Genomic DNA, 27,198 nt, shown 5'->3' with positions numbered 1-27,198 from the left:
GAAGACTATTTTCATGGTCACTTGTTGGCATTTGTGGACGTGGAGAAATAAAACTATTTTTGAAGATACTTTCGACCGCCCCATCAATCCAACTCAAGCAATTCTTAAGATGTCACGCGACATTGATAACTGCAAGAAAACAAAATTGACTTGCATGCCTCAACGAATGGATACTATTTTTATTGGCTGGAAGCAACCTCGAGAGGGTTGGGTCAAGCTTAATTGTGATGGCACACACAAAAGCTCAGTTAACCTTTCAGGGTGTGGAGGTCTTCTTTGAGATAGTAGCGGTGTATGTCTAGCTAGTTATGCCCGCAAACTTGGAACTTGTGATGTGCTCCATGCTGAGATGTGGGGAATGAATGTACCTCGATATGGATTTGTCTATGAGACAAGGAATTACGCATCTTCAGGTTGATAGTGACTCAAAGGTGGCAGTCGATATGGTAACAGGAAACTGCACCATTAACGGAAAGATTCCTACATTGATTCGACGTATTCGTGATCTAAAAAATATGAACTGGCAGGTTCACATCAACTATACTTGGCGTGAAGAAAAAAAAACTGATCGGCTGATTGGCTAACTAATTTTAGTATATCTTTAAACTCTTTTGATTTGCATCTTTTGGAGGCTCCTCCTAGAGATCTTAAGAAACTCCTTTTTTATGACATATCCGGCACTTGCATGCCTCAGAGTATGCCTTTAACTTTGTAATTTTCTTTTTTCCTTCATGGGGCTCTGCCCTCCCTTTGTATACCAAAAAAAAAATTCGAGTTAGTTTTTATAGTTGCACAAAATAAAATTTACTTTGATTTTGAAAAATAAAATAATTGTTATCAAAACTAACCATTTAAGATACAACCATAACTCAATTAAGAAATTTTCTCATAAGTTTAACTCAGTTGGTTGAGACATCACATTTTATATGTAAGGGTCGGGATTCGAACGTATTTAGAGAATCACGCATGAATGAAGAAAGAGAAAAAAATTGATAATGAATATTTTTAAAATAAATAAGTAATGTTAATATTTACTCCATTCGGCTACAAATATAAGTAAAAGTGCACATTTTAAATTCATTGAATAACTGATGTATCTGAACTATAATACATACTAAATACATTAATTATTCAATTAATCTAAAAAAAATATAATTTTACTTATATTTTATGGTTGGAGGGAATACGTATTAAAAATAAGTCCACCAAATATTGTACTAATTAAGACCAAGGTAAATTTCACTCAATAAAAAAATAAAAAAGAATGTTAGTTAGATGAGTATTGCTAGATGTCCATGCCCGATAAACCATTGAATATTGATGCAAACAAAAACAAAAAAGTAGATGGATTCCAATCCATGCATGATTTTATTTTGTAACTACTAACCAACCTCTAATGACACCTGAATCAGAGGTCACGTGTTTGTCAGTATTTTTTATTATTATAATAAGGAAAACGCTAACCGGTGCCCCAGGCACTGGTTAAGTTAACTAAAGATAGTAATATTATGTTGAAACTTGTGAAATCAACATTTTAAAGTTTAATTTTTTGTTTTTTCAATGCAATTTTTTTTTTCTTTTTCTTTTTAGTACCTTAACTAGTATCCGGGGTACTGGTTATCATAACCCTTATGATAATAAGGGTTCCCAAAAATTTCAATTTTCCTACTACATTATAAAAAGGCCTTGTGGAGATGCCTCTTTCTTTCAGAACCTCATTCTCTTTTTACAGATCCTTATTTCTCTTCTCATTTTTACCCCAAAATCAAATTCCATATAAAATTGTTAGTAATAGCTTTCATACAAAAACAAGGTACAAATGTTTACATTTTATTTTTCATTAATTGTTATGTTATCACATTTCAGTTATTCATTTAATAATATTAATGTTCAATGTGAACACATTGCATGCATATTCATTGAACTTTATGTTCCTTTGAGAAATGTTCAATTGTTCATAAATAATAGAATCATGTCTCAAAAATAAATTATAACAAAGTTATTACTAAGCTTTCCGGGATGAATCGGTCCAAAGAATCCGAGTTTGTGGAAACAATTATTGGTCAAAATCCTGAGAACCAGAGAGTTAATAAAAAAAATCAAAATTATAAACATTATAAAATGATTATATAAGTCATATGTCTGACATTGATTTTGAATGCAGAAGGACTCCATTTCTCTTAACCATGGCTCCCCCTTCAATTTTAAGGGACAGTGAAGAAGGTTCTGAAAGGTATAATTTTGTTTTTAAAAGTTAATACTATCAATTTAAAATTCTTTGATCACACATTTTTGTATGAAAAATGCAGTGATATAGGTGAAAATAATCAACCTGAAATCAATTGGGAAGGACTTGGATTTAGTTTGGTTCCAACAGATTACATGCATGTCATGAAATGTGCAAAAGGAGAAAAGTTTTCACAAGGAACCCTTATGCGCTATGGAAATATTGAGCTAAGCCCATCTGCTGGTATCTTAAATTATGGACAGGTTAAAATTGCACAGTAACTGTTTGTTGAAATACCCTTGTATATTTGTTTTAAATTGCGGTTGTGGTTATGTTGTGAATATTTATATTGTTGGAAAATGTGGCCGATGCTGTTGAAATTGTGGTTGTGATACTGTTGCAGAGACCTCAAAATTTGTTGTTTTGATGCCAGAATTGCGGTTGTGAACCGAAATTTAAGACCATGTTTTGTATTACTTTATTTTTAAGTACCTTTATACTTATATGTTTGGTACCTTTATTTTATACTTATATTTGTTTTATCTTGTGCTGAGAAGGCTGTTTGTTAATATATCTCATTTTAGCTTCTTCAAAAAAAATTGCGGTTGTGGTTATGTTGTGAATATTTATATTGTTGGAAAATGCGGCCGATGCAGTTGAAATTGTGGTTGTGATACTGTTGCAGAGACCTAAAATTTTGTTATTTTGCTGCCAGAATTGCGGTTGTGGACCGAAATTTAAAACCATGTTTTGTATTACTTTATTCTTTATACTTATATGTTTGGTAGTATTAAAGAAAAACTAGTTGTTGTGTTTGTTCATAAATCAAATCTAGCCAAAAGTCTGAATGCACAATCATGGTTTCTGTACAGGGAATCTTTGAGGGACTAAAAGCATATAGGACAGAAGATGGACGTATACTTCTATTCCGACCAGAAGAGAATGCTCTACGGATGAAGATAGGGGCTGATAGGTTGTGTATGCCATCTCCATCAGTTGAGCAGTTTGTTGATGCTGTTAAACAAACAGTTATTGCCAATAAACGTTGGGTATGTATTTCCTCGTATCTCTCTTTGTGGACTTTTCCGTCTATCAGCTTCATATATGGTTTTAAATTGTGGTTGTGGTCAAATGCATTGTGATTTATAAAATTCTGGAAAATTGTAGCTGTAATTGCAGTCGCAATTTCATATTGCGGCGATCTCCAAAAACTTTATGGCTTGGCCGTAATAGTTGTTCTAGACCACATATTAAAACCATGAATTTGTGCATGTGTGTGTGTGAACACAAAAGTTAACAAACAATTGATCTCTCAAAATTGAAACAGGTACCTCCTCCAGGGAAAGGAACGCTTTATCTTAGGCCATTGCTGATGGGAACAGGAGCTGCATTAGGTGTGGCTCCATCACCTGAGTACACATTTCTCATTTATTGCTCCCCTGTTGGAAACTACCACAAGGTTAGCCATGGATTTAGTTTTAGTTATATTGTTTTGTTAAAAAGGAAAAGATTCAACTTACAATTTGTTGAAATTTGAAATTTCACATTCAAGATTTCTACTTTTTGTTTTAAAATAATCACAGGGGGGACCGCTAAACTTAAAAGTTGAGGATAAATTTTATAGATCAATAGCTGGCAATGGTGGAACAGGAGGAATCAAGAGTGTTACTAATTATGCCCCGGTAAGCATATCGATAGTAATAGCAATATACTACACATCACCATTTCATCATTATTCTTTAACTTGAATATTATATATTTTCCTTGGTTGTGTGACTTGTGAAAAATTGTGGGATTTTGGAAGAGATCACTTCTAAGGATATACTATTTTGTGTTACTCAAACCTTGGTCCAGAATTTTATCATTCTGTATGTAAACATCGTTCTGCGACCGATACTATATTGTTGTTTGGCTTCTAAGTCAAATCATAATCATATTATAAGCTACCCCAAATTGATTTCACTCTTCATTATGCACATTCCTGGCTGTGTAGGTATATACTTCAACAACTGAAGCAAAAGCCAATGGATTCTCTGATGTATTGTTCTTGGACTCTGCCACTGGAAAAAATATTGAGGAGGTTACTGCATGCAATATATTTGTTGTCAAGGTACATCAACAACCATAATTTCATATCCACTCATGCTACTAATAACAAATTTGATGTTCAAAGTTCAAACCATCTTTTACTATAGGATTTAATTCATATACACTACCAGTGTAACACTGTCATTTAATCATAGCCATCAGATTATTGAAAACGTTAAGACATTACACATAACTCCGCATAAAGTCGTAACAATCTAGATGATTGGTTGTGATTTGTTAATTGTCAACAGTGTAAAACTTTTTATACTGGCAGTGTATGGAAATTAAACTCTTTACATCCGAAACAAAACTGGGTTTAATTTTGTGTTTCGTATTTTCATTTAATCTTGTTAAGGAAAATGCGATCTTCACTCCGGCAATAGATGGAGCCATTCTGCCTGGGATCACACGGAAAACCATCATAGAAATCGCCATTGATTTAGGTTATAAGGTATTTATTTTACCCTCTCAATTTTTGCTATTATTTTCTACAAACCTACATTATAGATAATTAATAATTTATTGCTGTAAACTTGCAAAGAAATTTTTGTAACATGAACAATGTTCAGGTCATGGAACGTTCCGTATCGGTGGAGGAAATGATGAATGCTGATGAAGTATTCTGCACAGGAACTGCAGTGGTTGTTACCTCTGTTGCATCTGTAACATACAAAGAAACAAGGTAATTAAACTTTGTTTTTCATGTTTTATGTTCCCTTTCATTTTAGGCCTCAATTTATTTTTTGAAAATATCTTGTGCACCTAATGATAATTGCTAAACACAACGAAAATATTGGCAATGCAGAGCTGAATATAAAACAGGACCGGAAACGTTGTCTGAAAAACTAAGAGGAATACTGGTTGGAATACAAACAGGGTGTCTTGAGGACAAAAAGTCATGGACAGTTCAAGTAGATTAAGCAATTAATTTGTGTTTACCACAGATATGTTTATCACAATGGAACTCTGTACCTGCTCTGAGTCTAAATTTCCATTGTAAACCAAACTTAGAACATCAAGTTATTTGCTGCAACTTGCATGGTGAATCTGCATTGTGTGGTAGTAACTCTGAGATATTAGTTTTTCCTTTGTAGCCTGTAGCAACCAAAAATTGTTTGCACATTACTTTTGTTATTCCTTTTTTAGGCATTTAATGCTCTCTCTTTTTTACTGGATTTATTATTCTCTCTTAATCTTTATATTAAATATTTTAATTTTTTTGTCATTTGAAAAATTAGATGGTTAATTTTTTTGTGGAGTCCAATGTACAACAGCTATAGCAACCGTTTGATCTTAATAGTATACACATCTGTGCAAATTCCATTGTGTCAAAATTGCATTGATTGATAATTGTGCGGAGTGTCTCTCAGACACAAGTTAAGAAAACTAAAAAAGATTCGTATGAGCTAGATTGGTAGGACATTGTATTATGTGCAGGAGTCGGAGTTCGAACCTCGATTATCTCACTTATCTACTTTAAGGGCATGATTATCTTAAAATAAATAGACTACACAAGTCTAAGACTATAAATGATATAGTTGACAATTATCACGTTTGTCAATGTACAACTTTAATCGTTAATATCTTAAATTATATTTTATTAAAAATTATATATTTTGAAAATACTCATCAAGACAAATCAAACATCTTATATGCTAATATTTGCATTTATATAGTAGTAGAAAAATATGATATTTATTTTAGGACGGAAGAAGTAGCATAATGACTAGAATTTTACTTTTAAGATAAATAAGTGAATATATCTACGGTTCGACTCTGACTTCTATACATATATGTGATGTCCAACCAATTGAGATGACCTCCTAAGAACGAGAGTAGTACTAAAGACCCGTTTGAGTTGACTTTTTTTTTAGCTTATGCGAAATAACTTACGCAAATAAATAAGCTTTTATGCATTATTATAAACTTTTCAAGGTACTTTATGGGAAAACTCTTATAAACATATAATTTTTGTTAGCAAAAATTTATGAATTACCATGAAACTTCATTTATTTGCATAATCTATTTTCATAAGATAAAAAATAATCAAATCCAAACGGATCATAGATCTTTATGGTATGTTTGGTTTGAGGGAAAAAATAGGAAAAAAAATAATAAACCAAAACCATAAGTTAACTAAACTTTGAAACCAAGGACACACGCTTAGAGTGTTTTTTTTGGAAGATGTTTTCTCTCTAGGTCTCCCATGTATCTTTTATACTCCAAATATTTCAATTTTGTCCTTGCTAAAAACTTCGGTTCGCAGAAATCGAAGTTTTTTCTAGTTCAAATTCAGGAAAAAATTTATTAACATAAACCTTTTTTTTTTCAAGGTAAAAAAATTTTAGTTCGTAGAAACCGAAATTTTTATTAAAGGACAAAAATATGCAAATTCCGGAGAAAAAAAGAACCACGGTATCTAATGAGAAAACATCTTTTTGGAAAATGATTTGCGGGCTTTTCTGTTAATAGTAGTTAATGACGATGATGATTAAAAATAATAGGTTAATCTTGAAGCGAAAAGTTGGCGAGAGAGAGAAGGAAGAAAGAGTGTTGATAAATAAATTTGGCGATTACTCTCTTAATTTGGACACTAACACAAGTCACACCTCTTAACTTTTTTTTTTTTGAAGCAACACTCACACACACACCTCTTAACTAACACGCCGCTATTTACTACTACTTTTTCTATTATTTTCTTTTCACTTCTCCATATCTTCAAATGGAGTCGGTGTTTGTGTTACTCAACCGTTTATTATACTTTATCATCTCACTTCACTAACAATACTAATAAAGAATGGCGGTGGAGTACACATGCTGCGAATCGGAGTTTTTCGTCCACATATTGATAATCATTCTGTTAGTGGTGTTCGCCGGACTCATGTCAGGTCTCACTTTAGGTCTCATGTCTCTCAGTCTCGTTGATCTTGAAGTTCTTGCTAAGTCCGGTACTCCGAACGATCGTAAACACGCCGGTAACCTAACTAACTAACTACTTTCTTTTTTTGTTTTGGAAAATTATTCCCTAATTTTTTGTGAATATTCTATTATGCTTACGATATGCTCTTAGCATCTTAGTTAGTACTAACTAAGTTTATAAATATGTTGTTTTCTTGAATTGGAAATTGATTTGAATATTCTATGCTTCATTCATTGATTGAACTTTTGTTTTGTTGTTGTTATTAAACAGAGAAGATATTGCCTGTTGTGAGAAATCAGCATTTATTGCTTTGTACCTTGCTAATTTGTAATGCCGCCGCTATGGAGGTACTACTACTACTAACACTCTGTTTGGATTGACTTATTTGAACTTATCTGTAGTCTGCTTACATAAGCACTTGTGAAACTGTTCATAAGCCAGGATAGTTTATGAAAACAACTTGTTGTAAATAGTATATTATTATTATTATTATAGATTTTATTCAGTTTTACTTAGCCTGTTAATTAGGCCCATTAGGTATAGCATACTCTATTTAAACTCTTGAATGATTGTACTCAAATTGATCAATTCTAATGTTAAAACCTATTTTATTCTTTTATTCTATATTTCAACATGGTATCATGAGCTCCCGATTTTTGGGAAGCGCTTCCGCATAAACCCTAGCCGCCATAAGTGCAATTTTTTTTTTTTAACCTTCATCCTTTTCTTTTTTACCTTCGTTGGTTAACATTCATCAACCTGTCTATCTCGTTTTTCATACTTACATTGAACCTATCAAACCTTAATTAACATCATCATAACCGCCTTCCAATTCCGAGTCCAACGCCGTAAAAATCAGCCGTCTCCACGCCCTCACGCGCCCTCACGCGCGGCTTCTTCACCGGCGCGTGACAACCAGTCGCGTCGCCGTCACTAGCGCGTGTTGTACACGCGCCGCCCTGTTGGCCTCCGTTTTTGACGATTTTTATGTCAGTTTTCTCGTCTTGACCTGAGCTTTCTGTTGGTGTGTTCAAATAAGTTTTCTGAGATACTCAATTTTTTGGGTATTTTTTGTTATCTCTCGTTGGACTGTCGATCTTTTTTTAGTTGCTCCTTTTTCTTCAATGGAAGAAGTTAATGACCCTCCTCCACCTCCACCTCCACCTCCACCCCCGCCTCCGGCTGTTCCAACTCCTTTTAATGCTAAGGATTTCGTCATTCAGAAAGGTTATTGGCTTAATGGCGAAAAAAATTATTTTCAATGGTCTCAATTAATTCGTCAGACACTGAAAGGTTGTGGTATGATTGACCATCTTGAAGGTGATCCTCCTTTGGTCACTGCTCCTAATTTCCCTTCATGGGATAAAGATGATTCTGTTATTATTACTTGGCTTTGGAACTCCATATCTCCCGAAATTAGTAGAAATTGTATGTACCTCTCTACCGCACGAGCAATTTGGGATTACCTCAGTTGCAGTTATTCCATGAAACAAGATATGTCTGCTTGTTATGACATTAAGAGAAAAATCTTCAACACCAAACAAGGAAATCTTCCGGTCACTGAATATTTTGGGGTTCTCAATTCTCTTTGGATTGAACTTGATCAATATCAAAATTTGAAGATGGAGTGCAGTCAAGACACCGTCATTCTTAATGCTGTAGTTGAGAGGGATAGGATATTTGATTTCTTGGCAGGTCTAAATGTTGAGTTTGACCCCATTCGGGTACAGATTTTGGGAAAGGAAAAACTCCCCACTCTTACTGAAGTTTTTTACACGGTTCGTAGCGAAGAAACTCGTCGTCATGCTATGCTTAGCGAGCATCCTCCTGATGTGTCAGCACTCGTCGCCGGCAAAGGACCACAACCATCTTCACCCATATTCTATTGTGATTATTGCAAAGAGCCTTATCATAACAAGAAAAATTGTTTCAAACTACATGGAAAAGAGGAGGTTCTGAGGCGAAGAGGAGGCTCTCGGAATATGCAACAAAATCGGAATATGCAGCAAAATCAGGCACACATCGCAAAGGGAGAAACGGACTTGTTCTCTTTCAGTCAGGATGACGTTGAACGTTTACAGTCTATTCTTGCTTCTATTAGTAAGCCTTCTGCATCTGGGTCTCTAGCAATTACTGGTAAGAATGTGTACTCCCGATCCTTTACTGTTTGTGGTGTTATCCCCAAAAAGGCTTGGATTCTTGACTCTGGTGCTACTAATCATATGACATTTGATTCCACCTTACTATCCTCCTATACTTCATCTTTGAGCACACCTTATATCACTATTGCTGATGGCTCTAATGCTCGTGTTGTTGGCATTGGAAATATTGACTTACAACATTCATTTAAGCTGCAATCCGTGCTTCATGTTCCTACACTTTCCCACAATTTAATTTCCATCCATCAGCTTACCCGTGATCTAAATTGTAAAGTAACTTTCTTTGCTTCTCATTGTGTTTTTCAGGACTTGACCTCGGGACAGACGATTGGAATTGCTAAAGAAAAGGATGGGTTATACTACTTCTCTGAAGAGCCAACTGATCCAAAGGTGTTGTCTTCCTCTCTCCCGTCTGAATCTTCCTCTTCTGCCGCACAAATTTGGCTTCAACACAAGCGTCTTGGTCATCCCCCATTTTCTATAATTAAGTCTATGTATCCATTATTGTTTTTACGACATTCTGTTGAGTCGTTTAAGTGTGATGTTTGCGAGTTAGCAAAACACCATCGTGTTTCTTTTTCTCCTAGTTTTAATAAAAGTGATGAACCTTTTAATATTATTCACTCTGATGTTTGGGGACCTGCCCCTACCTCCAATGTTTCTGGTGCAAAATGGTTTGTTTCTTTTATTGATGATTGTACCCGATTAACTTGGGTTTTTTTGATGAATGCTAAATCAGAAGTACCACAATTATTTATTCAATTTTATAATATGGTCAAAACACAATTTGGGAAAGGTATCAAAAGAATTCGTTCAGACAATGGTAGAGAATATGTCAATCATACTTTTTCTAACTTCACTAGTAAACATGGCATAATCCATGAATTCACATGTGTCGACACCCCTCAACAAAATGGTGTCGCAGAAAGAAAAAACCGTCATTTACTTGAAGTTGCTCGATGTCTTATGTTTCAAATGTCTGTTCCCACTTCATATTGGGGAGAGGCAGTTCTTACTGCTGTCTATCTGATTAATCGAGTCATATCTCGTGCTTTAGGTAATACCAGTCCCGTTAAATTTATGCTCTCACATTTTCCTTCTGCTCCTATATTACAGAATCTTAAGACTCGTGTGTTTGGTTGTGTTGCTTTTGTTCATGTTCATAAACAATATCGCAACAAGTTGGATCCTCGTGCTGTCAGGTGTATCTTTCTAGGTTACACACCTAACAAAAAGGGGTACAAATGTTATCATCCTCCCAGTCGTAAATTTTTTGTCTCCAAAGATGTCACTTTTCATGAAAATGTGTCGTACTTTTCTCGCCCTCAGTCTCAGGGGGAGAATGTAAATGACTTAGAGTCTGAGTCTGAGCTTCTGGTTATGGGTCCTAGTCTCCCTAGAACACACGTCCATGCACCCACTCTTGAACCTGAGTCTATAAGTGTTCCTTGTCCTCCAATGTCTTCTGTTTTGGAGGAATCAATACCTTCAGTACCAACTCGGGTGTATCAGAGAAGAAGTAAACTTGTCCCGCTCCAACAGCAAACTCAATCGTATGATCCGGTGGTAAACACTGAAAATGTCCATCCTATAGATAATTCTCATATTTCTGATACTTGTGATACTGACCCGAATGATGTACCTCTTGCTTTGAGAAGAGAAAAGAGATCATGTCCCTCCATATATAGACGTCCTACGTCTAATTTTGTCTCTTCTAAACAACTCTCACCACAATGTGAAGATCCTATGAAGTTATGTTATGATAATAAACATTCTGTCAAAGAGAAGCATAAATTAATAAAGGCGGGTTTACCAGCACAACAATTCAACCAACGTACTTGCAAGCTTGGAATGCTTGATAACCATTCATCAGCTTGAGGGGGAGTGTTGTAAATAGTATATTATTATTATTATTATAGATTTTATTCAGTTTTACTTAGCCTGTTAATTAGGCCCATTAGGTATAGCATACTCTATTTAAACTCTTGAATGATTGTACTCAAATTGATCAATTCTAATGTTAAAACCTATTTTATTCTTTTATTCTATATTTCAACACAACTTATAACTTATATGAAAATAGTTTTAACTTTATTTTATATTTTGTTTTAGAAATAGTTTGTACAAGTTATTATATGAACACTTATGCTATAAACATTTAATTAAGTTGTATATCCAAACATGGCCTGAAATCATATGCTAGTTTGTGTGTTTCATTCAAAACTGTGGTTGTTAATTTTTTCAGGCACTTCCTATTTTTCTTGATAGTCTTGTTACTGCTTGGGGTGCTATCCTGATTTCGGTCACATTGATTCTTCTCTTCGGTGAGGTGAGAAACTTTCTCCTATATATATATGTTTCAAGTGAAACCCTCACTAGGGTCACATTGAATGATGGTTTTAAGTTTTAACCTTTCTAAAATTGGATTTAGGCATGTTATTTCTTTGTGTAATACTTAACTTGTGTAATTGCCCTGACATATGTGTGATTTTGTGAAGATTATACCCCAATCAGTTTGTTCTAGATATGGTTTGGCTATCGGTGCATCAGTGACTCCTTTTGTCCGTGTGCTGGTATGGATATGTTACCCAGTTGCTTTTCCAATTAGCAAGGTGATTCACATTGACCATACTTTCTATTACTTTTATTCGAATAAACAAGGAGAAATTTAATTTGTTCTGTCCTATTTTTCTTTTTCTTCACAGTTTTTTTGTGCCTTTATGTGGTTTTCCAGTTGTTGGACTATTTGCTGGGCCATCGACACGAAGCCCTTTTCCGCAGAGCTGAGTTGAAAACACTCGTAGATTTGCATGGCAATGAGGTCTGTATCAACACAATATGATTATTTTAGTTCTAGTAAAGACACCCAGCTATGTTTCATGGGGTTTTTATTCATTTGCTCTTGTTATTGAAAAAAATCCTGTATTATGTCCTTCATCGGTGGGACACTCTTACTCTAGCTTTTCTTTTCTGATTTAAATATGTAATGTAATGTGACTGAAGTCACTCAGAGCTATTTGTGTACTTCTCTTCTGGTTCATTAGAACACCTCACCTGGACATCCATGCTTACATGTGTTTGTTGTTTCTGTTTGTGATTGAATTGTTTAGGCTGGAAAGGGGGGAGAACTGACACATGATGAAACAACAATAATTGCTGGGGCACTTGAACTTAGTGAGAAGACAGCCGGTGATGCCATGACTCCTATATCTGAAACATTTGCCATTGATATTAATTCAAAGCTTGATAGGTAAATTGTGCTAAACAAATTAAAAATCAAAGCTGACTTATGTATTTCATACAAATTTATTCTTAATTAAATGCCTATTACGAAGCAGGGGATTGATGAGTGAAATATTGGAGAAAGGGCATAGCAGAGTCCCAGTCTATTACGAGCAGCCCACAAATATTATTGGACTTATACTGGTATTGTAATCTCTCTCTCTCTCTCTCTCTCTCTCTCTCTCTCTCTCCCTCTCTCTCTCTCTCTCTCTCTCTCTCTCTCTCTCTCTCCCATGAACATTCATTTTAGATGAAAAGCTGATGAACCACATAAAGCTAAATGTCAACTGCTTCAAAGCACCCTTTTTAAATAAAAAATTCAACGCTGAAAATTCGTTACCTAGAGGATTAATAAACAAGTCAACCATTCTTGACTGTTGGATCAAAACTATCATCGCCGGATTGACTTTTTGCACTTTTTGAAGGCTGGCCATTTTGTGAAGCAATTTAAATTGATGTCTGTCCTCCACGTGAGACATTATTATCACTTGGAGACATGAGTCATACTGAGTTCTATAAGCTCTTAACAACAGAGTACGTAAGTTTAAGGTTAACCTCCATGCTAGACAATACCATACATGGAATTGGAGTCTCATACCAAGTTCTATTAATGCTTAATAACCAAATATTTTAGGGAGTTGAACAAATTACTGGACAACTTAGGTTGAAAATAATAAATGATGTTGCCTGTAGGTTATGTGTCAAGGGATAGGAGTTAATTCCAGATAATGGAACTATATATGTTGGGCGTCTTTTTTATTTTTATAATTTCATTTTAGACCATGTTAAGCTACTTTACTGTTGTTATGGATAAACTCGAACGCTCTGTCTGCAGCTTCTGGACTGGAGTACATTAATAGGAGATTGCTCTGATGAAGGCTGAAATTACATTTAAGCCCAGTTTGAGTTAGAGGAGATGAAAAATAAAGTTTCTGAGGATAAATTGAACAATGAAAAATATATGTTTCTGTTCAACTGATAAAGGATTAAAAATTATCACATGTTTCTGTTCAGCTCGAGTGTTTGAGTTTTCTACAGAAATGAGCAAGAAAGTTCATTTCTGTTCAGCTTGGGTATCCAGCACTTAATGAGCTGGTGGCACTAGGTAGCAGTCATAAGGTCTTGTGATGTTTCCATCATTCCTGGGAAGACTGTTTAAACCAACTACTATGCTTTAAGTGTCTTCTGCGTGTTGGTCGACTACAAATTTATCGTATTATTCCGTTATCCAGAACCAAATAGTTTTAAAAAAATTGGTCAGGGGAAATTGTTATTTAATAAAGTGACACTAGTGGCCATTTTACAACACTCTTTGTGAGGATTTGAACTAAATCCCTTTAGGTTTACGAGAGACTAAGCCATACTATACCTACTTCAAAACATTGATCAGTGTCATCTTAAGTTAGAGGTTGATAGCCGACCTTATCTCCGGTGGCTGATTATGTTCAAGTTGTCGTCTTGGATTGTGTTGTGATATTTTCGCTCTCTGTTCATGTCATCATTAAAATTTGATATTCATTGTATCTTATTGTATTGTTAGTTGGCCAATTAAAATTTTCATATTATATAGTTTTTGTGAGGTATTCTGTTATGATTTTAAAAAATTTAATTTCCTTTTATGTTAAACATCATGCTGATTTGTGTGTTTTAGCCTTTTATGTAATGTTGCCATATTTATACAAATTCGGTTTTCTTATATATGCCTTTTTGTAAAATTTATATTTATATGCCATATCTTAGATTTTATACATATCTCGAATCCGACACCTTTATCCTTTATCCGTACCCGGTATCTATGAATATGAATTTAGTAGGTAGGCATCTTGAAGTTGTGGTTAGGTTTTTTCTTTGTTTTTGTTCTTACCTTTATGTTTGGTACTTTATGTTAGGAAATTTTGTATGATAAAATTGCTATTCCTTTGTACCACTCTTTTCTCTATATTTTTTCTATCGTTCATTTGGTCAGTTTATATTTTCTGAATACATGCTGCACAATTGTAGATCAAGAATTTATTGACAATTCATCCAGAAGATGCAGCACCTGTAAAGAGTGTAACCATACGCAGGATACCAAGGTATCTTGTATATATTTTGTGGGTCTGTTCGGAAATTAAAGTCACATTAGTTTCATAATGTACTTAGTTGGCATTTTGTCGCCATAAACACATGTATGTGTGTGTGTGTGTGTGTGTATATATATATATATATATATATATATATATATATTAAATGTTGCTGAGAGGCATGATAGAGCCCAACAAGAAAAATAAATGGCTTAATTACAGTTTTGATCCCCCTGTTTATACTCAATCATGGAATTTGTCCCCCTATTTATACTAAATATAACTAACTTAACTAATTCTAACACGTATTGACAGGGTTCAAGAAAGCATGCCACTTTATGACATTTTGAATGAGTTTCAGAAGGGACATAGTCACATGGCTGTTGTTGTAAGACAATGTGACAAGACCAAGCAACCGTCTTCCAAAAATTATGCAAATGGTAAGAACATGTTATTAACAGTTTTAAATAGTACTATTTCTTTTGCGGATAGTTTAATTAGTTAAAGTTGAGACTGGAGTTTTCTTTCATAATTAATGCTTTGTGTGTGTCTCATGCTACTAAAATAGATTCAGTGAGAGAAGTGAAGGTGGATATTGATGGCCAGAAGCCTCTCCAAGAGAAAGTCTTGAAACCCAAGATACCAATCCAAAAGTGGAAAAGCTTTCCAAATACAAACAAGTCAAATAGAGGCAGTTCTCGGAGCAGAAAATGGACAAAAAATATGTACTCAGATATTTTAGAGATAGATGGTAGTCCCCTTCCAAATATCCCTAAAGAAGAAGAAGCTGTTGGAATTATTACAATGGAAGATGTCATCGAAGAGCTTTTGCAGGTACTAACAATTTTTTTGAACAAATCTAATCAACTCTTGAAATCTGTTAGAAAACAATCTTATTTACTGGGGTGAACAGTTTACTCACATATATTTCTTTGTAGGAGGAGATATTTGATGAAACAGATCATCATTTTGAAGACTCATGACAGCGGCTTTTTCATTAAACGTACTGTTTTCATATTCTTCTTGTTTGGACCTTATAGATAATTAATTAGATAATGTGGCTAGGGTGAAAACTGCTGTTTAGAGATCTTAGATGTGATTGGAACATATCAGTAATGAAAATGTAGAGACGAGAAAAGCTGTTAATACTTGTACGCCAAAACTTACTTTTTGAGATGCATATCAATGTATCTTTAAGGCAATGAGGCATGCCAGCAAATGGTGTATTTTTTTAGACTAGTTGATAACTACATGTTTGGATTGCATTTGTATTACGCAAGAGTATTGATGTTCAGTCCTAAGAAAGTTTTATGAATTCGACAAAAAGACAAAATGCATAACAGATTAACAACACATACTTGGTTAAAAACATAAAAGTGTTTCTGCTAACTGATGTCAACATAGAATAATATTAACAGCAGTGCTATATGGCACTTTTTTTTAAAAAAAACTGGTTTTAGCTAAACCAACACCAAGGCATGAAACCGCATGACAAAAGGAACTTGGTTATTTCAATTATGTTGGCACCTAGTTAATGAGCTTGTTCGGTAGAATTTAAGTTTTATTTTTGGATAGATTTTATTAATCAGATTTTATTTATCGAATTTTAAATTACTATGTCCCATTTTTCTAGGAATTGGAGATTAACAATAGCTGAAAATATTCAGTTTGAGTAAAAAAGAAATGCCACTTCTGCAACGCACGGATCACGTGTGCCATTCTGGTCAATGTAACTCAACTTAAAAAATAAAACAACACATCTTTAAAGTTTATTTTTTTGGGTAGGTGAACAAAGTAGTGCGAATGCATGCATTTTTATTTTATTTTAGAACATATAAAACCGCAATTATATACCAAGAAAAAAATGTGCGTTTAAAAAATAAAAGAATAAGACAAATTTTATTTTATTTTTTTCTCAATTTGATCTTAAAATTATTCTAAAGACTTTACAAATTAGTGGGACAAGCAACTAAATAAAAATTAAAATTCACTAAATCATATGATAACCGTTTCTCTTAAATATTACTCCTTTCAGTCTTTAATATTAAAAAAAAATAATTTTTAAAATACACTGAGTAACTATTGTATCTGATCTATAATATAAAATATATATTAATTTTTTAATATATCTAATGTATATTTTCTCGTATTAAGATGGATGTAGTAATCATTTATCCGTAAAATATCTAGAAAACAAAAAATGATCAAATACATTAAAAAGTTTATTTTGTGCTTCCTATTCAATGCTTACTTTTTGTTTAACTTTTGCAAACGTTCCCAAAATTTGGTCCTTGTGAACCTAAAAACGAGTAAAACATGAATTTTTTGCACGCCGTTTCACCAACTCAATTTGTTACCGTCTCAATTTTTCACTGTCACACGCACTATCTCTCTCAACTCAATTCTGAAATCTTATTTTTCTTTACTCTGATGCGGCACACTTGATCAAATTACCTTTTGATTAATTGGTAGGGTTTATATATAATTAAACCTTGATCACATTAATAATACTGTTCCAATTCCAATACAACAACGAAGAAAGAACCATATACTTCACTCAAAGCCGCATCTTCTGCATACTCCAAAATGTCGATAACCCAAAACCTCACCATTTCAATCTCTTCTTCTTCCTCTCCTTTCTTAGCTCCATCCAATTTCAATTCCAGGTACTTTTTCTTCAACCCCATTTCATTTCCTATCTCTTTCTTCTTCCCCATCAAAATTTCGATCCGACCCACTAACGTTTTTTCACTTTACTATTGCAAAATTGTATCTTTTTTCTGTTTCCCATTTAAAAATTTGATTTTTTTTTTGTTGTCTTTGGTTACTGCAGGAGTCAGGTATCATTGAATGCAAAGAGAGTTAGCATTTGTAAATGCGTTGCTACACCCCAAGAAGCTGAGACTGGTTGCTTTGCTACTCTATCCTTTAATCTTATTATTATCATTTTGAATATTCTGATTCAACAATATTATGTTTTGAGCAGTTTCACAATCATTTTGACTTATGGCTTTTTATAAAAGTGATTTTCAATATGGTGAACAAATGTAAAATAGCTTCTATGAATATTCTGATTTTAAAAAGTGACTTTGTAAAAAAGTGATTTTGAATATTCTGATTTTGAATATTTTGATGGAAATCATTTTTTTTAATCTGTAACAAACTCGGTTGATATGCTTCTGTGAGGGGAAGTGGTTGACTTTTAGCTGATCTAATAGGCAATAGCTATAGTTATTGGTTCTTTTTTTTCATTTTTTTGAAAGTTTTTTAGTTGGCAAGTTCATCAAATGATATTTTGGGTTGATAGCCGTTTCCGGGGTGTTTGATTATGTAGTTCATTGTGTGTTGAAAGGGCTGCTGTAGTGGTTTATTAGTCTTGAAAAACAGTATGTTAGTTGATCTATTGAATTATATATAGATCTAATTTTTTAGGAAGTTGCATTGTTTTTTTCTTATTCTCTTTTTGTTTTGAAGCCTACAAGACAAAGGTCTCTCGCAATGAAAACATAGGTAAACTTCAAGCTGGTTATCTCTTTCCTGAGGTATGTGATACTTTTTGATCTATGTTTTTGGTCTTTCTCTTTGGTTAATTTCTTCGTTCTTCTTCATTGACCTTGTTTTGCTTTGCCTTGCCATTTTATTGCAAAAAAAATAGATTGCTAGAAGAAGGTCTGCACACTTGCTGAAGTACCCTGATGCGAAAATCATAAGCCTTGGGATTGGTGATACTACTGAACCCATTCCTGAAGTCATAACTTCTGCATTGGCAAAGGTAGAACTTTTGTGTTAGTGAAGCTGACGTATCTTTCAATGTTTGCATTTTCGACATAAGAATATATTCTGTTATATTTTGTCTGTTAAAGTTGGAACTCAGTGATTATTGATTGATTATTGCTGAATTTTATTATAGTACCACATCCGATGCCTTGATTCTTTTCCCTTAAGAACTTTGTGTTTCTAGTTGCTCCTGTTTAAGCTTGTCTTTTATTGATCGTAAGGATGTAATATTGTGTAGGGGTGTGTGAAGAATTGTTAACTGGAAATACTACTTTATCAATTCAATTAAATGATTCTATTGCTTCACCTGTTGTTAACTAAGCATATGAAAATGTTTTGTTTGTTCGTTTATTCAGAAATCACATGCACTATCAACCCTAGAAGGATATAGTGGTTATGGAGCTGAACAAGGTGAAAAGGTATGTCATTTTGATATCTTTGAGAGGTTTTGCATCTTTTGTCCATTTTCCTTTCTCGTATACTTCCACACCACAGTCTACTACTGTTCTCCCTCACATGTTAAACTAAATTGTTGATGCTAGTTATACAGTTTTCCAACCTCGCTGAAAGTTTATTTATCAAATTTGACTTTTAAATTTTTCCATGTTAGTGTCGGTTTTGAGCAACACTTGTAGCTATCTATATCATTTTATGGTTTGCTGCTTCCTTTTTACATAAGTTTATGATGCTTGGAAGATTGAGAGACTTCCCTAATTTATGCAGCCATTAAGAAGTGCAATTGCTTCAACATTTTACCCTGATCTTGGCATCGAAGATGATGATATATTTGTCTCAGATGGAGCAAAGTGTGATATATCTCGTCTCCAGGTTCATTTTGTATTTTTTAAATAGATTCTGTCTTTTTTGAATCACCTGCTTTACTCATTGTGTTCTTCTCCTGGGTCACTTACCGTTATCATTTGATTTCAAATGCCCTTCTTTGTTAATGTAACTAATTCTTTCTTTTATTTTCATTTTGTGGCAGATTGTCTTTGGTTCAAATGTGAAAATGGCTGTGCAGGATCCATCATACCCGGTAATTCACATCTATGTGTTATTTACAATTATCCTTTAATTAGTTGCTTAAGGATTCAATTATGTTTCTATATACGCCAAAAATGGTGGTCGTGGTTCTTGTAGCTTCTCTGTTAATAACGGAACTTTTATATGCAGGCCTATGTAGACTCAAGTGTAATTATGGGCCAAACTGGTCTATACCAGAAGGACGTTCAGAAGTTTGCAAACATTGAGTACATGAGGTGTAATCCAGAAAATGGTTTCTTCCCTGATTTGTCATCTCTTTCTCGACCAGATATCATATTTTTCTGTTCTCCAAACAATCCTACTGGTGCTGCAGCAACAAGGGAGCAACTGGTCCAACTAGTTCGGTTTGCTAAGGACAATGGATCTATAATAGTATATGACTCAGCGTATGCTATGTATATTTCTGGCGACAACCCACGCTCCATCTTTGAAATTCCTGGAGCCAAAGAGGTCAGTAGTCAGTCTATAATATTATTCCTAGCATTTAAGTCATTTTTGGATAAACATCTTAATTAAGCGCTTATAGCATAAACTCGTATCATGTGCTTATATATAAGTGAATTCTATAAGAAAAGATAAAATACAAAGTATTTTCATATAAGTTGTTTTCATAAGCTATTCTGGAGAGCTTATAGGAATAAGCTGAAAACAACTTATGGGAATGTCATAAGCTGTTCTTATAAGTTCTCCCAAAGAGTCTCTCAAGTTCTTAATTGATGTACTTATCATATGTATTTAATTTTAATGGAATCTATCCGGTGGATTCTTCTTGATTAGAAGTTATTTCCTTTCAACCTAATGACAAGTGGCTTGTGCTAGAACTTCAAATTAACTTGTGTGTGTCATTATACTTCAATTTATTTTGCAACAAGTCTCATGTCTTCTGGATTAAGTTATTCTGATAGTTCACCAAAAATTATGTTTCTTACATGACTAGCTTTGACCTAGCTGATACAATAATGCCATGTCAAACTTTTTACTTCTAGTTTTAGCTTCCCCGGATACTTTGTTATAAGAAATAGTTTAGGAGGACTAGCTTTTCAAAGCTATCTTTGAGTGTGCTATTTGTCAGCAACTGAATAATTTGTAAACAGTTTGTCGACTTGCTTATACAAGTTATTTATAATTTTCTAGATAGTTTGGATGATTAATCTTTGTTTTACCAATATGGAAATTTTCGTAACAAAAACAACGAAATGATGACATAGACTGAAATTACCATCCAGGGGATTGCTGGTCTTTTTTCCTATGATAATTAGTCTCAGTAATCTGCTCTTGAAGTTTGATGAATTCCCTAAAACATGAATGTGTATGACATCTTATAGCCTTTTGCAGGTTGCCATTGAAACTTCATCATTTAGCAAGTATGCTGGGTTCACTGGAGTTCGACTGGGTTGGACTGTGGTTCCAAAGCAGTTACTGTTTTCTGATGGATTTCCCGTTGCCAAGGACTTCAACCGTATCGTATCTACTTGTTTCAATGGTGCATCAAATATTTCCCAGGCTGGTGGTCTTGCCTGCCTTTCACCAGAAGGCCTTAAGGTTGGTTCTTTTGTTTTATTATTAATAAAGTTTCTGAAACAGAAACTACATTTCCATAAAACGCTGTTACAGAAGAAAAAATTTATTTGACATGCATTTTCAAAGAACAAGTTACATAATAGTCTTGCTGCATTTGAATGCAGGCTATGCGCGGGGTTATTGGATTCTACAAAGAAAATACTAACATAATAGTCGACACATTTGATTCTCTCGGGTTTAAAGTGTATGGAGGGAAAAGTGCACCGTACGTGTGGGTCCACTTCCCAGGCCAAAATTCATGGGATGTATTCAGTGAGATTCTTGAGAAGACACATGTGGTTACAACTCCTGGCAGTGGTTTTGGACCCGGTGGTGAAGGTTTTGTCAGGGTTAGTGCCTTTGGTCACAGGGAAAATGTCTTGGAGGCCTGCAGAAGATTCAAGCAGCTATACAAGTGATGAAATTTAGAATATTTCAATTGGTTTCAAGCCGTATTCTCTTGGATTAGCATTGATTGAGCTTTCTATGACCTGTGTTGGTGCTGTGTTTTGAATAATTTTCTTTAGAATTAAGACTATGTTGTAGAGACTGAATAGCGGCGTTTGTTTAGTCTGGTACCATTTTTATCATTGTATCACGCACCTCGAATCTGATGCAACACATCTTAGATGATGTTAAATGTGTCTTGTATGCTTATATGGAAAATGTAGCAATTCAACATGGGTGAACAATTTTCTGTTAAAAGGCTTGCAGGTCTTCCTTAATTGAAACGGTTATGTTTATGTTAAGAAATCATGCATTATTTTGAGGGAAAAATGGAAAATAAAATTGACCATGATAAAAATGTATTCTCTCTTGGAGAAGTGGTGAATACAATATTGATCTTCTATCTGGAGAATATTGAGAGAATGTTGTTTGTACAATATTCCATATACAACTTATTTGTATTCCTCCCATGCAAGAGAGGTTGTTAAATTAAATGTGGATGGTAGTTCTTTTGGCAATCCAAGTCCCTTGAGATATGGAGGTCTTATTCGAAATTCTCGTGGGAGTTGGCTTATTAGCTTTTCAAGTAATTGTGGTCATACAAGTAATCTAAATGCTGAATTACATGTGGTTGCTTAAGGTTTGGATTTCACTTGGTGCTGCGGCCACCGGGTGGTTGTATGTGAATTTAACTCTAAATCAACGCCAGTAATGGTATCGAATGTGCCTAGTGCCTACCATCTATCATATTAGATCTTTTATGGCTTCTTCTTGGACTCTATCTTTTACTCATTCCCTTAGGAAAGATAATAGTTGTGCAGATTGGCTTGTGAAGCATGGCTTTCCCATAGGAATATCCATGAGGAACTACATGCATTGCGTGGTAGGATTATTTTTCAACTTCACTAAATACTAAATCCATGCTTCGAAGTTCACGCACTCTTCAGTAGCTTACAATTACAAGCCTACTAATGTCAAAAACTTCATTTCTATTACACCAGCGGATTTAATACAGCGATTTATACATATCTTCCATTATCTGAATAACATGTGTGTCCTAAGCATTGGGTTTCTAGATACTATTTAGTTGACTTTATCTTTAGTTAAATTACTACAGTACAAAACCAGAAAACTAAAACTGTTCTATACTATTAATCATCTCTGCTTTGCATGTTGTCTTGTAATGTCCAGTTTGATTGCAGCGACTACAATGCACTGTATGTTTGTCGCGATTATGGTCCTCCACACAAATTCGTTTATTTTCCGGGCGCCCTGGAGGTCGGCGAAATTTTGGTGGCCGCACAACTGCGATATCATTATCCAAAACAGATTCATCTGTTCTCCTCCATTCAAGTTTTCTTGGGACAGGGTGTAATTCCTCTGCATAGGTATCCCTGTAACTTGCAACAGTAAAACACTTTGCAGTATATGCATAGACATCCTTACGGCATGAGATAAGAGCAGCAATGGCATGGGAACACGGTATCCCATATAGCTGCCAATCACGACAGGAGCAGCTACGGCTGCCAATATTTACAATATCGGATCGATCGGCTGAAATAACCTCGAACTCTACCTCATCCGATCTAAGCACTTGATATGTGGATGCGTAATTAACGGCTTCAACCATTCGCCTCTCAGCAGATGGAGCAAGCACAGAACACCATGAACTGCTTTTCAAACGCCTGTCGTCAAACACAGTTGTAAGATTGCCATGAATCCGCTCAATTACCTGGATAATTGGCAATTCCCGGGCATCAAGAATCCATTTATTGAACTCCTCGATATTAGAAGATAAATGACCATATCTTGTCCCTTCAAAATATACTAGGGCCCACTGGGAAGGAGGAAATTGCTGTAACCATTTGGTGGCTTCGGGAGAGGCTTCTTCTATTTGAGCCATTTTTTCTTTGAATGCAGTAATTGTAGTAGCATATGCAGCCTTCCATAGAAGATGGATAAGCCTAGCGTTCTTGAATTCTTTGCTAATGCATTCACTTAAGTGGCGCATGCAGAATGCATGGGAAGATTTTGGGAACTTCCTTCTTATTGCATCCACAATACCCTTTTGCCCATCTGATAAAAATATAATTTCTGGATTGCACTCAATATTCACCTCTAGTGCCTTATGCAACTCAGACAGGAACCATGTCCAGCTTTCATCATTTTCTACATCGACAACAGCGAAAGCAAGTGGAAACAACCCACCATCAGCATCAAAAGAAGTTGCTGAAAGGAATGTGCTAAGGTATTTGCTTTTCAGCTGGATTCCACCAAGAGAAACAATGGGAAAACAACCATTAACAAAGCCATGAATTGATGCATAAAAGGAAACAAAAAGTCTCTGAAAACGGTTATCTGCACCAGTGGTAAACACCTCTGCAACACTTCCGGGATTTGTTTTCTTTATTTCTTCACAGTATGAAGGAAGTAGGTAAAATCCTTCTTCAGAAGAGCCATATATTGCTGCAAGGCCCCGTTCCTTTGCACGCCAAGCTTGCTTATATGGTATAGTTATACCATATTGCTTATGAATGTCATGTAAAATATCTTTTGGTTTATAATTGATGTTATCCCGTAATCTTTCTTCTATAAAACTCACAATCCAATCAACAGAAGCCTGGTGGTGTCCATTGAGTGCATTTCTCCCACAAGTATGTGTCCCTTCAAGACTTCTTATGATAAATGTCGAGGCATTTGGGAGCTTGACAGCACGAATCCGCCATGGACAGCCATCAGAGGCACACTTAGCAAAGTATCGAATCAAGTCACTTTTAATAATACGAAGCTCAAAATGTTGTGCAATAGCAGCTTCTTTAATAGCATTACGAAATGCCTTCACATCAGGGAATATTTGACCAACAACAAAATTGTAGTCTTCCATACAGTCAAGATTGACTTATCTAGTTTTTAGTTCTAACTTTTATGCGGTAATAATCAACAACTCAAACCTGTAATAAACTAGTAGCAGCGCCATCTTCACTATCATATATTACAAAACAGCTTAAAAGATTCCTCAATAAAACAACCTGCAATAATTTGCAAAAAACACATATTAACATATCAGAAGGCAATGGTTTCTGAAAACAGAGAAGCTAAAGAACATCAAGCAAGCAAAACCATATAGATATACAAGGATAACGTGCACACATACATGGATAGGTTTGTCAGAACATAATTTAGCCCTCTATATGTGCATTTATTCTTGATTTTATCTTTTCTTATATAACCTCTCATCCAATACAATATTCTCGATTCCATAATACTTACACTTCTTGCTCAACATTAAAAAAACTTAGGCACTATTAATTCATCACAAATTGAAATAACACATAGAGCATTCCATCATTTCATCACCAACTTGGATTGGATCTAATGATTTACATCTCCATTGCTTCTAATGATAAGTCCAAAATACCTAAACAATGTCACAACTTGCATGCGGTAATGAGAACATATGGATACACAACTAATTTAGCACTTATCATCGACTAACCACTTATGATGTATAAACTATTTTATGATAAAGGAGGAAATGATGGTAACTCTGCATAACCTGAAAACATTTTATTACAATAAGCTATATATTTGAAGTAACGTAGGAAAATAAGTTAAAATCAGTTTATGGGCATATGACAAACTATTTTTTGCAAGCTCTTCCAACCAAATGCTTATGCAAAAGCTTTGTCAATATCTTGTTTCTTAATCGACATTTTACCTATTTCGCCGTTAATGCATTAATTTTTCTTTTGTTTTTGTCTTAACCCTTCTATTGCAAGGGGACGGGGGGTCCAGCGATTCAGAGTTCGACCGGGAGTTAAGTAAAGTCTGTCTGACCAATGATTCCACCAAATCTTTCCTATACTAGCATTTATTTACCTTCACATATTTATTTAAAATAAGAAATAAATGCAACATGGATATTGATTTTAATTTTTAAGTAAGCAAACATAAAATTCTCAACCCTGCATGTTAGTGTTTAATTATTTCTAATCAGAAATAAAATAGAGGACATGATACTCACTCTTGAGTAGAATTAGAAACTTAAAGTGAAAATGCCATGTTGCAGCAGAAAATGAACAAAGTGAATAAATAAAAACAAGTGTTCCAACAATTACATATAAATTATTATAAATTTATCTACAAAAGAATAAATAGCTCAAGAAACCCAGAAGAATAAGTAAATAAGAAAATGAATGAAAATGGAGATTTTATTTAATATTAACAAGAGGATTGAATTGATGATTGGAAATGAAAACAAAGGTAGTTTTGTGTGCAACGAAAGAGAAGAAAGAGAGAAGCAGTTGGTTACCTGAAGAAGCGAGGAGGAAGAAAGTGTTGAGAGAGAGAGAGAGAGTGAGATCCAATGGAGAGAGAGAGAGAGAGAGAGAGAGAGAGGGGATATGGTGGGTATTCGTTTGGTCACAAAGGGGCACTATCGTCATTTTGTAATTTAAAAAGCATAGGCATTTTTTGTTCAAGTAAAATTTTGGAAATCTAATTTATTTATTAATACGCAGAAGAAATGAGTGATAGACATCACTAAAACTCGCACATACTTGCTAGGTTTTAAGTTCGAATCCAGGTGTGAAGATGTTCTTCAACCTAATAATAGGTGACATTAATTGTCGGTTGATAAAAAAAAATTATGTATGTTTTGACTAATCCGTTTGAGAGTGTAATCGGTCGATTTTGTTTGTTTTTTAGGAAAAAAATAAATGGTGAGACTAAGACATAGGTTACCATTTAAAAATTGTGGATAATTTATCCAACGACTAATAAAAATAAAAATTAGTTACATGAGTAACAATAAATTAATTTTTATTTGTAAACTTGTTTATTTATCTACTTTCCATTGATTATTGAATAAATTACCCATAATAATTAAGGGGAAATCTAAGAAAAACGAAATAATTAATATTGAACTTACATGCAGTTAGATATCAACTGGGTCATTATGTTATGTGGGTGTTTTTTTTTGAGTTCAACTCACATCCTTCTGCTATAAGTTATCATTGACAAAAAATTGTATATTTTTTGTACACTATTAAAACAAATACATAGAGTTTAATTGAGTTGACAATGACATTGCATTATATATATATAGGGAATCGGGATTCGAACTCCGATCATTCCACTTATCCACCTTAAGGGTGAAATTTTTATTGTTTGACAAAAAAAAATACATAAACTGTCCACAAGTAAGCATAAAATTTTTCACATGTAATAATAAGATATAAATGACTTGGTTTTTTTATAGATTATGAATAATGTGAAGTGATACTGAAATCAATAGAAGTCTGGTTTGTATTCGAACATGAGGAAAAACAAATAAATTTAATGGTTTAGTATGAATATTTTTGAATTCATGGAGTCATTAATTAATTTAATTCAATCTAGGATGCATGCATGTTCAAGGGACATGGTGAATATAGTAGATAATGTGTGGGATTATAAAGTTATAATTTTGTGTGGTTGATCATAAATTGGTTGACCAAGTCTACACATTTCATACCTTTGTAGACTACATATATCATGTGATGTTGTCTCTCTGTATGTGTTATATCCACGCATCAAGTTCAATATGTTAGCCGTTAGGCGCGATGGTGTGTGTTAAAAGTCTCATATCGG

The 27,198-nt window shown here is 34.2% G+C and overlaps 4 protein-coding genes across 5 annotated transcripts; 3 read left to right on the top strand and 1 right to left on the bottom strand.

The window, feature by feature from the left end:
* The first annotated feature begins 1,401 nt into the window (after positions 1–1,401).
* Positions 1,402–5,494, top strand: LOC123918101 (branched-chain-amino-acid aminotransferase 6-like). The gene is made up of 10 exons (XM_045970053.1): positions 1,402–1,813; positions 2,165–2,233; positions 2,310–2,490; positions 3,100–3,276; positions 3,555–3,686; positions 3,811–3,909; positions 4,221–4,337; positions 4,671–4,766; positions 4,885–4,997; positions 5,121–5,494. Exons 1-10 carry the CDS (start codon positions 1,695–1,697, stop codon positions 5,233–5,235), a joined length of 1,218 nt encoding a protein of 405 aa, XP_045826009.1. The 5' UTR covers positions 1,402–1,694; the 3' UTR covers positions 5,236–5,494.
* A 1,314-nt stretch (positions 5,495–6,808) lies between these two features.
* On the top strand, positions 6,809–15,989 carry LOC123918100 (DUF21 domain-containing protein At2g14520-like). 2 transcript variants are annotated; one of them, XM_045970052.1, is made up of 12 exons: positions 6,905–6,923; positions 7,024–7,290; positions 7,506–7,582; positions 11,640–11,723; positions 11,893–12,006; positions 12,129–12,215; positions 12,505–12,644; positions 12,733–12,820; positions 14,678–14,751; positions 15,055–15,179; positions 15,308–15,573; positions 15,678–15,989. In XM_045970052.1, exons 2-12 carry the CDS (start codon positions 7,113–7,115, stop codon positions 15,720–15,722), a joined length of 1,278 nt encoding a protein of 425 aa, XP_045826008.1. In that variant the 5' UTR covers positions 6,905–6,923; positions 7,024–7,112; the 3' UTR covers positions 15,723–15,989. The 2 variants fall into 2 exon arrangements, with proteins under 2 accessions (XP_045826007.1, XP_045826008.1); XM_045970051.1 differs by having other exon boundaries at positions 6,809–7,290.
* A 1,086-nt stretch (positions 15,990–17,075) lies between these two features.
* On the top strand, positions 17,076–21,825 carry LOC123918099 (LL-diaminopimelate aminotransferase, chloroplastic). Its single transcript, XM_045970050.1, has 10 exons — positions 17,076–17,405; positions 17,573–17,646; positions 18,214–18,281; positions 18,395–18,511; positions 18,873–18,935; positions 19,240–19,344; positions 19,502–19,552; positions 19,690–20,010; positions 20,896–21,102; positions 21,246–21,825. The coding sequence occupies exons 1-10, from the start codon at positions 17,326–17,328 to the stop codon at positions 21,537–21,539; spliced, it is 1,380 nt and encodes a 459-aa protein (XP_045826006.1). The 5' UTR covers positions 17,076–17,325; the 3' UTR covers positions 21,540–21,825.
* A 711-nt stretch (positions 21,826–22,536) lies between these two features.
* On the bottom strand, positions 22,537–25,987 carry LOC123918098. The gene is made up of 2 exons (XM_045970049.1): positions 25,880–25,987; positions 22,537–24,596 (listed from the first exon to the last, which is right to left on the bottom strand). The coding sequence occupies exon 2, from the start codon at positions 24,449–24,451 to the stop codon at positions 22,700–22,702; it is 1,752 nt and encodes a 583-aa protein (XP_045826005.1). The 5' UTR covers positions 24,452–24,596; positions 25,880–25,987; the 3' UTR covers positions 22,537–22,699.
* Positions 25,988–27,198: the final 1,211 nt, after the last annotated feature.

The sequence above is a fragment of the Trifolium pratense genome, linkage group LG3, assembly GCF_020283565.1.
Source record: "Trifolium pratense cultivar HEN17-A07 linkage group LG3, ARS_RC_1.1, whole genome shotgun sequence".
Classification (NCBI taxonomy): domain Eukaryota; kingdom Viridiplantae; phylum Streptophyta; class Magnoliopsida; order Fabales; family Fabaceae; genus Trifolium; species Trifolium pratense.
The sequence above is the reverse complement of the archived record's forward strand: the minus strand, read 5'-3'. Positions and strand labels throughout refer to the sequence as shown.

What these genes read in the sequence shown, in the direction of transcription:
- LOC123918100 (XM_045970051.1), top strand. Translation starts at nt 7,113, where the DNA reads ATGGCGGTGGAGTACACATGCTGCGAATCGGAGTTTTTCGTCCACATA. An exon ending in GAACGATCGTAAACACGCCG is followed by an intron (nt 7,291 to 7,505) that starts GTAACCTAACTA and finishes GTTATTAAACAG; the next exon opens with AGAAGATATTGCCTGTTGTG. An exon ending in TAGATTTGCATGGCAATGAG is followed by an intron (nt 12,216 to 12,504) that starts GTCTGTATCAAC and finishes TGAATTGTTTAG; the next exon opens with GCTGGAAAGGGGGGAGAACT.
- LOC123918098 (XM_045970049.1), bottom strand. Translation starts at nt 24,451, where the DNA reads ATGGAAGACTACAATTTTGTTGTTGGTCAAATATTCCCTGATGTGAAG.
- LOC123918101 (XM_045970053.1), top strand. Translation starts at nt 1,695, where the DNA reads ATGCCTCTTTCTTTCAGAACCTCATTCTCTTTTTACAGATCCTTATTT. An exon ending in GTATCTTAAATTATGGACAG is followed by an intron (nt 2,491 to 3,099) that starts GTTAAAATTGCA and finishes GTTTCTGTACAG; the next exon opens with GGAATCTTTGAGGGACTAAA. An exon ending in CTGTTGGAAACTACCACAAG is followed by an intron (nt 3,687 to 3,810) that starts GTTAGCCATGGA and finishes AAATAATCACAG; the next exon opens with GGGGGACCGCTAAACTTAAA.
- LOC123918099 (XM_045970050.1), top strand. Translation starts at nt 17,326, where the DNA reads ATGTCGATAACCCAAAACCTCACCATTTCAATCTCTTCTTCTTCCTCT. An exon ending in GAGCTGAACAAGGTGAAAAG is followed by an intron (nt 18,936 to 19,239) that starts GTATGTCATTTT and finishes TAATTTATGCAG; the next exon opens with CCATTAAGAAGTGCAATTGC. An exon ending in TGCAGGATCCATCATACCCG is followed by an intron (nt 19,553 to 19,689) that starts GTAATTCACATC and finishes TTTTATATGCAG; the next exon opens with GCCTATGTAGACTCAAGTGT.